The following is a 9,394-nucleotide window of genomic DNA, read 5'->3' on the forward strand; positions in this document are numbered from 1 at the left end:
AAATATCATGCACTGTTATTTTTTTTTTCATTTTTTTTTGGTGTGAAGAACAAACCATAAAACAACGAAGAAGCGGAGAATTGTGAGATATCGCGATACTCGGGCCGCGCGGTGTGGTTGGCGCGCGAACTTCTCGCGTTCTGGAAAAATGCAGTTTGTGCAAGTGGAGGAAGAAGCGGCAGTCGGGGGGGACGGGAGTCGTGTAACGTGCGTTTACTTTACTCATACCCGCCACATTGGTGGGAATCTTAGTATGTGGTTAGTATTGGTCGTTAAAGCAGGATAGAAAAATATTGCGCGAATGTGGTTTTGGTCCAGTGAAGCTTTTCTCTCTGGGCCTTTAATAAATGGATTATGATTTCTTCATTCTGAGTTGCAGTACGTTGCATCGCGATCTGGGTTTAAATACTTTCCCCCTGAAAATTATGGTGGTGTGCTCTAAACATACAACATGGATGCAATGTATTCTACAGCCATCAGCTACTACCACATTTTCTTCAAAGTGCATTTTATTATTGGCTTCTATTTGAAACTAGCTTTTATGCATTTCATGAAATGGAAACATGCTCAAAGCTCAGTTGTCCATATCCTGTCTCCATGTTAAACATTACTGGAACATTACAAATGCTGTTCAGTAGTTCAGGCAGTATCTGTGGAGAGAGAAATAGAGTTCACATTTCAGATCGATGACCTTTCATCAGAACCCTCGACCTAAAACGTTAACTCTTGTTTCTCTCTTCACAGATGCCTTTTCTTCAATTAACGATAAGATACACTGGGTTGCCCCGGTGTCATGAAGCAAAAAACCTAACCAAGGTGACCCCTTTTTAGAGGCACGCAACTAATAGAAAACTAAATCGTTAAAAAAAGACTTATCAAATTAAATAATAATATTGCCACCCGTGTCCAATATGTCCTCCAATCGACGCGGAATCCACAGATGTTGTCTGAGCTGCTGAGTGTTTCCAGCATTTTCTGTTTTTATTTCAGATTCCCAGCGTCCGCAGTATTTTGCTTTCGTTCCTTCTTGTATCAGTACATTTTATAATGTTTGCTAATACTATATTACAGTAAGATCTGTGTTGTGAAAAGATATATAAGTAATATAATACTCCATATGAAACGATTAATCGACTTTTTAAAAAAAAAACGTACACTGGTCCTGTACTTTTGAAAGTGTTGACAGTCTGAATTTAAATGTCACTGGCCACAGCCTCAGCAATACTGGAGGTGGTATAAAACTGGAGGAAATTGCAGCATTAGGGATGGGGCAAGGTCATGGAGGGTCTTACAGTAGAAAGTAAGGATTTTGAATTGAATTTTGAATTAAATGCAGTAGGGACGGGGAGATGCCATGGGATAGAATTTCAGCTTTACCGCCTGGCATCAAGCATTGCCTGTGCAGAAAGCTGAAAGGAAAATCGTGCCAGGAGTATTGCACTTTGGTAACAGAATCTACCTGATTTTCCTTACATTGACATTCAGATGGGTTCTGTAAGAGGTGTGCAACCCCACCCGTCAGATTTTTTTTTGTCTTTTTAGGCCCCCCTTTTATAAGGGGGGGGGGGTTAGGGTGTGTTTTATGCACAGCAAATAAAGAAAACCAAAATGTGTATCAAATAATTTTATTGTAAGGATCCAGGGTGCATTCTAGCCCCTGCAGTGCCCACCGGTCGCGGAAAGCCTCAAGCGTACCGGCAGACACCGTGTGCTCCTTCTCCAGGGCCACCCGGGTGTGGCCCACCCGCCAGATTTTTCTTTCTGCCCAGGCGATGCTTAATGCCTAAATAGTAAATAAGAAAATCTATCCCAATAGGTTAGTAAGGACAGGAGTGATGGGAGAGTGGGACAGGATATGTTCTTATGGAGCTGTTCTTTGTATCTACCCCTCAGCCCAGTTATTAATGGGGGTATAAGGCCATGTCTGGAATCCAGTTAACAGGAATACCAGAAAAAGTGAAATGCCCTGAAAGAGTAGAGTTTTATTCAAACTGAAATGAGTAGTTTTGTTTTTTATATATGAACTAGGCCATTAGGTGGTTCTGTAATGGTCAATCAAGACACTAGATATGTTAAAGTTGTGAATATCTCATCATTGTAAAATATTGTTTTGGTGTGAAACTGGCAAATGTTTATTAAGAACATAAGAAATTGGAGCAGGAGTAGGCCAATCGGCCCCTCGAGCCTGCTCCGCCATTCAATAAGATCATGGCTGATCTGATCCCAACCACAAATCTAAAGAACACAAGAAGTCGGAGCAGGACCCGGCCACATAGCCCCTGGGCCCTCTCCGCCACCCACAGGGCATTGACCGATCCGAACTCAGCTTCATGTCCAATTTCCTGCCCGCTCCCCATAACCCCTAATTCCCTTTACTTCTAGGAAACTGTCTATTTCTGTTTTAAATTTATCTAATGATGTAGCTTCCACAGCTTCCTGGGGCAGCAAATTCCACAGACCTACCACCCTCTGAGTGAAGAAGTTTCTCCTCATCTCAGTTTTGAAAGAGCAGCCCCTTATTCTAAGATTATGCCCCCTAGTTCTAATTTCACCCATCTTTGGGAACATCCTTACTGCATCCAACCGATCAAGCCCCTTCACAATCTTATATGTTTCAATAAGATCGCCTCTCATTCTTCTGAACTCCAATGAGTAGAGTCCCAATCTACTCAACCTCTCCTCATATGTCCGCCCCCTCATCCCCGGGATTAACCGAGTGAACCTTCTTTGTACTGCCTCGAGAGCAAGTATGTCTTTTCTTAAGTATGGAGACCAAAACTGTATGCAGTATTCCAGGTGCGGTCTCACCAATACCTTATATAACTGCAGCAATACCTCCTTGTTTTTATATTCTATCCCCCTAGCAATAAAAGCCAACATTCCGTTGGCTTTCTTGATCACCTGCTGCACCTGCATACCAACTTTTTGATTTTCTTGCACTAGGACCCCCAGATCCCTTTGTACTGCAGTACTTTCCAGTCTCTCGCCATTAAGAAAATAACTTGCTCTCTGATTTTTCCTGCCAAAGTGCATAACCTCACATTTTCCAATATTATATTGCATCTGCCAAATCTCCGCCCACTCACCCAGCCTGTCTATATCCCCTTGCAGGTTTTTTATGTCCTCCTCACTCTCTACTTTCCCTCCCATCTTTGTATCATCTGCAAATTTTGATATGTTGCACTCGGTCCCCTCCTCCAAATCGTTAATATAGATTGTAAAGAGTTGGGGACCCAGCACCGACCCCTGTGGAACACCACTGGTTACTGGTTGCCAGTCCGAAAATGAACCATTTATCCCAACTCTCTGCTTCCTGTTCGATAACCAATCCTCCACCCATGCCAGAATATTACCCCCAATCCCGTGATTTTTTATCTTAAGTAATAATCTTTTATGTGGCACCTTGTCGAATGCCTTCTGGAAGTCTAAATACACTATCTCCACTGGTTCCCCTTTATCCACCCTATACGTTATATCCTCGAAGAACTCAAGCAAATTTGTCAGACATGACTTCCCCTTCATAAAGCCATGCTGACTTTGTCCTATTAAATTATGCTTATCTAAATGTTCCGTTACTGTCTCCTTAATAATAGACTCCAAAATTTTACCCACCACAGATGTTAAGCTAACTGGCCTATAATTTCCAGCCTTCTGCCTACTACCCTTTTTAAATAACGGTGTTACATTAGCAGTTTTCCAATCTGCCGGGACCTCTCCTGAGTCCAGGGAATTTTGGAAAACTATCACCAAAGCATCCACAATCCCTACTGCCACTTCCCTCAAGACCCTAGGATGGAAGCCATCAGGTCCAGGGGATTTATCCGCCTTGAGTCCCATTATTGTAATTAATACACTGATGATTACACAACTTGTGTAGAAAATATCTGAAGATGCCTTATAGGAAAAATGGAAGAAAAGAACAAATTAAAATAACTAAAAACAATAAAGGAACAGGCACTGTGTCATGGAGGGAGAGGTGTCTGAAAACTTAGTTTAAAAAGGTAAGTTTTTAAAGGTGGAGAGGTTGCAAAGATAGTGATGTGAAACTGGAGTGATTTGAAGATGAAGCCAAGAAATTTAAATTCAATATGGTGGGAACATATGGCCAATATAGATAAGCAAGGATGATGAAAATGAGATTTAAAAAAAAAACTTGCATTTTATAAAGCACCTTTCACGACCACAGGATGTCGCAAAGCGCTTTACAGCCAATGAAGTACTTTTGAAGTGTAGTCACTGTTGTAATGTTTAGCATGGAGACAGGATATGGACAACTGAGCTTTGAGCATGTTTCCATTTCATGCTGTCAGATCAATTTTATTTGAAGTTATGCGGCTCTGCAGGCAACTATGAGCATTGGCGTTACAAAGCATGCTAGAAATACTTATGAATAGGGCATTAAAGTACAGCAATTAATAGTAAAAACAATGCAAATGTCTTGTTTTGTGATTCTTTAGGTTTCATTATGAAGCTTAAGACCATTACATGAAATTTAGAAAATTAAAATGATTTCTACAAGAGTAGAAACTTGGCTGGACGCAACATGGCACCTCAAAGTACCTTCACATTGGCTTGAAGCGTGTATAGAGTGGATTCAGCAGGAGAACCAAGGTGTTGCTTTAACACAGGCCCACATCAACAAACAAGTTTTTGAGCAGTGGCTTCTTACTGATCTCAGAGATCTGGAGTACCCAATTTTGCCAGATGGAATCTCAGAAACTCACAAGAGTGAGCTGAGTGGATTTTACTGCTTGCAGATTGATTCATTAGTTGATGTCAGTCAAGCTGCTTATAGCCAGCTGCAAAAAATCAGGGGAAAGGACACCACTAATGAACAAGTGACAGCAACACAAATATCCCAGCGGTCTTGGGAAGCAAAACCAACCCGAATGTTGATGCTGCAACTAACAGATGGAATCCAGGAACTCCAAGGTATGGAGTACCAGCCTGTTCCTGCTCTCCATATCAGCCTTTCACCAGGCACAAAAATCTTGCTGCTGGGTAATATTGTCTGCCGGTTAGGACTTCTGCTTCTTAAACCTGAAAATGTGAGGGTGCTTGGGGGTGAAGTAGAGTCCCTTGTAGAAGAAAACTCCCAAGAGAGAATACTTGCAAGGTTAATTGGAGAACCAGATGACACTGCTGTAACTAGAGTGACTAGTAATGATCAAAATACAGCTGAAAGGACTGATGGGATGCCTCAGCTTTCTGGACCTTCGGATGATGAGCTGTTGGCTGGTTTTGATGATGATGATCTGTTTTTAGATCCCAGGATGGATTCTGAAAGTGGGTATGGCAGTAAAACTGGCACTTCAAGCAATATCTCAAATTGCTCACAGCCTCCAACCAGTGCTCGAGGTAGCAGATGGCAAAGTATGGAGTTCCAGACACCACAAATGTCTAGAGAATTTGAAAGTGAAAATAGAGAATTATTAGATTATAATGAAGAAGATTTTGACGAGTTTCCCTTGGATGAACTGGATGACTATTTGTTCTTGCAGGGTGAAATAAATTCTGACATTGAGCCCTATGGAGCAATGAGCCAGTCCCCAAAATCACACAAATCCTTAGCAGAAGACCCACAGAGAAGTAATATGAAGTGTGTTGCTGCAGTAGCAGCAAACAGCAGATCCAGTCCATGCCAAGAGCAGAATGTAAAAGCTGCTGATAACACTTCTGGCTATAGATCACAAAGCCAAGCTAAACCTTTTGGAAGTGGTTTATATACTGAAAATGCAGGGCCAAGTTCCATGCTAAATGCTCAAGAATCTCACGATTCCCTCAAAAAGACAGGCATTAACTCTGTGGAAAGAAGAAACAATACAGATATTCTCACTATGGAACTGGAAAGTAAGCAGCTTAAATCTTTAGTGCCGTATGAGCCCTTTGACAGTAGAACAATGCATGTCACTAATCCTGAAAATGTGTGTACTATGTCTGAAGTCACTTCAAGTTCTTCCAGCAGTGGAGGTAGTTTTCCTCATGCCTGTGTGAAAATAAACAATATAAATGGAAGAAATTCCAACAATGGCTCTGTAGAATTGAATTCTCCACCATTTACATACCTAAATATTCTCTTAGATAAGAAACCTGATGTAATAACTGTGGTAAAAATCAAAGGCTTCATTGTTACTTTACTGGACAAACTTGCAAGTAATGGTGGTCTGTGGAGCATTAAAGCCAGAATATCAGATGGTACTGCCTACACAGATGTAGAACTTGGTGATGACATTTTGAGAAGCCTGATTGGTTTCTCAGTGGCTGAAGTGAGAGTCTCAATAAAATGCCCTAACCAGCAGCAAGAGGTAACTGCGGGGTTGCAAAAATGTCAGCAGGAGTTGGTGGACCTTTGTTGTCTGATGACTATTGAATTTAACCCATCTGTTACTACTGCTAGAGTTTTGACTCTCCATGAAGTAAGCATAGAAGATCTGCAGGATTTAGAACGTCGTGTACACGAAGCAAGGATTATGTTAAGTAATTAAACAACCTGCGTTTGAGACCTTTTTTCAGTGTGCTTGTGTTACAGGTTTGGAAGATGGTTTTTAATCATATGAAAAATACATGTATGTGAAATTCGACTTCTGAAAAATAAACAATTTTTAAATATTTTTAATTACTACATTGTTGAACTTCAAACAGACTAGAATTTATTCTGTAATTTGATAGGAGTCTTTAATATTTCAGCACACATGAGGACACTAGAATCATAGGACTTACTGGCATAGAAGGAAGGCATTTTGCCCATTGTACTTATGCAGGCTCTGAGTGCTTGAACTATCCATTTAGACCTATTTCCCTCTCTGTTCCCCAACCTATCATAATTTTGAACACCTCAATCAAATCTCCTCTTAACATCTTTTCCATTGAAAAGCATCCCAGTTCCTCCAGCCACTCCTTACTGGTATTAGTGAATTTGTTTTGTACCCTATCCATGACCATGCCAGCCTTCCTAAAGGGAGGGGTTGTCTAAAACTGGACATGATGGCCCCAACATTCCTGTCTGCTGCAATTGCAGTGAATCTGCAAGGAGGGGATGAGGGGATTTCCCCTCTACCCCTTACCTGCACCCCGACCCATTTTCTGGGGTTAGGACTTTTAAATATTTCAGATGGATGCCAGGGCTGTTTACAGCATTGCTGAGGTGCCTGCCTCAAGTTGTTGGGAGGTGAAATTGCTGTGATCTCCTGGCTCTTGGGGTCCTGGGAATAGTTTACATTGTTTTAAAAATTGTTAGTTTCTCATTAGGCCAATCTCCATAATGGAATCGCTTGTTCTGCGATGGATTGTATTGTGAAACCATCCTTTTACATTTTAAATTCTCTCCTTCCCCCAGACTATAACATAAACCAGGCAGTAGTTGTCGATATATTTCCCTCATTTGCATATCATGATATGCTTGCTCTTGTGTATTGTAAATTTCGCCTGGGATGGAGTTCTGGCACAGAAGTGGCGGCAAAGGACAGCCAGGGATTGGATCTGGAAGCGCTGGGTCTCTGCTCCAAAGATCCAGGGGTGGGAATACCCACTGGGGGGGTGGGTGAATGTTCTGTCCACTGCATTAAATTTCTGACCATGAGACTGAGACAGGGCCAGAAGGATGATACCATCTGGTGAAATTCCTGCCCTGAACGACCTGGAAGCTGACCGGATATTGACATCCAGGTCATGGGGCTCATAAAGGTGTCCAGGTCGTGGCCCGGAATGTCTCAGAAGATTAAAGAATTGTACAATTAAATTGGACCTCTTATAAAGGGAGCAGATTTCCAGAGTTTTAGGCATCCAGCTGGAACCAGCAGCCTCTTCCCAGAGTTGCTGTCTAGTGATGCAATTTTCACTCCCTCCACCCTCACCCCTCTGCTAGCTGCATCCTAAAGGTATGGGTGCCCACCTGCCTGATTTATTATAATTACCTAATTCCAGATACTTTGGTAGGGTCAGGCTCTAAATCTCCTGGTAGAGTGTGAATTCTGCTCTGCCATAGTTAAGGCAGCAGAGTGGGGGTGAGGAATTTTTGCCCCAATCTCCATCACACTGTGGCTGCAATATATAATGGCTTAAAATTTGCTGGAGCAGGGCCACTCGTGGCGTGCCCAGTTAGATTTTTTTTCCTGCACCCTTCAGCTCAAAGATTTTTTGCCCTGGAAGTTGCTGGAAGTGCAAACTGATATCAGTGTGGCCAGGGCAGCTGGGACCTTGGTGAATGACCGGACCACTGTGTATCTCCTTAACCAATGAGATTTAAGGATTGAGAAATAAACAGGAAGGACTGAGAAGGAAGTGTAAATTAGAGTGGGTGAATTCAATGTCAAATCAGGTACAGAAAGAAATAGATTGAAAGAAGGATTGGATTAAGAGAGAAAAAGGAGACAGAAAGGAAAAGTAAGAACATTAAAATTTGACATTTTTTAAATCTCCAACAACAATTCACTACCTGAAGGAATGAGACTCCACACATTTAATTGTTCACTTTTTGAGCCAGAGGTTGATTGGCAGTCATTAACAATTATCACATCGTTAAAAGGGTACTTATGCTATTAATCATAGAATTATAGAAAGGTTACAGCATGGAAGGAGGCCATTCGACCCATTGAGTGCGCCGCTGGCTCTATGCAAGAGCAATCCAGCTAGTCCCACTCCCCCGCCCTTTCCCCGTAGCCCTGAAAATTTTTTCCTATCGAGTACTTATCCAGTTCTCTTTTGAAGGCCGTGATTAAATCTGCCTCCACCGCCCCCTTGGGCAGTGCATTCCAGATCCTAACCACTCGCTGTGTTAAAAAAAGTTTTTCCTCATGTCACCTTCGGTTCTTTTGCCAATCACCTTAAAACTATGTCCTCTGGTTCTTGACCCTTTGCCAATGGGAACAGTTTCTCTCTGTCTAGACCCTTAATTAATCGACTTAACTTTCTCTGGCGAGTTTAATGGGCAATTAATTAGCAAATGTAGCAACTTCATCAAACTCATGGGGAGATTAAGTGCGACATAGATTCAAGGTAAAAGGCGGGAGGTTTAGAGGGGATTTGAGAAAGAACTTTTTCACCCAGAGGGTGGTTGGAGTCTGGAACTCACTGTCTGAAAGGGTTGTGGAGGCAGGAACCCTCACAACATTCAAGAAGCATTTGGATGAGCACTTGAAATGCCATAGCATATAAGGCTACGGACCAAATGCTGGAATATGGGATTAGAGTAGACAGGGCTGATGGCCGGCGCGGACACGATGGGCCGAAGGGCCTCTATCCGTGCTGTATAACTCTATGACTCTATGAGATGCTGTTTTCATGAAACTATTGGTGGAGCGGCGCAAATCGTCCAGCAACTTCTTGCGATTCGCAATTCACAGGGTATCGCTTCCTTGCCACAAGTAGCTGGCCAATTTGCGCACACGCCGTTATT

At 42.2% G+C, this 9,394-nt stretch overlaps 1 protein-coding gene across 2 annotated transcripts; it reads left to right on the top strand.

The window, feature by feature from the left end:
• The first annotated feature begins 16 nt into the window (after positions 1 to 16).
• rmi1 (RMI1, RecQ mediated genome instability 1, homolog (S. cerevisiae)) lies at positions 17 to 6,616 on the top strand. 2 transcript variants are annotated; one of them, XM_067983145.1, is made up of 2 exons: positions 17 to 258; positions 4,458 to 6,616. In XM_067983145.1, the coding sequence occupies exon 2, from the start codon at positions 4,506 to 4,508 to the stop codon at positions 6,483 to 6,485; it is 1,980 nt and encodes a 659-aa protein (XP_067839246.1). In that variant the 5' UTR covers positions 17 to 258; positions 4,458 to 4,505; the 3' UTR covers positions 6,486 to 6,616. The 2 variants fall into 2 exon arrangements, with proteins under 2 accessions (XP_067839246.1, XP_067839247.1); XM_067983146.1 differs by having other exon boundaries at positions 17 to 207.
• The last annotated feature ends 2,778 nt before the right edge of the window (positions 6,617 to 9,394 follow it).

Source organism: Heptranchias perlo, chromosome 4, assembly GCF_035084215.1.
Source record: "Heptranchias perlo isolate sHepPer1 chromosome 4, sHepPer1.hap1, whole genome shotgun sequence".
In the NCBI taxonomy this organism is placed as follows: domain Eukaryota; kingdom Metazoa; phylum Chordata; class Chondrichthyes; order Hexanchiformes; family Hexanchidae; genus Heptranchias; species Heptranchias perlo.

What these genes read in the sequence shown, in the direction of transcription:
- rmi1 (XM_067983145.1), top strand. Translation starts at nt 4,506, where the DNA reads ATGATTTCTACAAGAGTAGAAACTTGGCTGGACGCAACATGGCACCTC.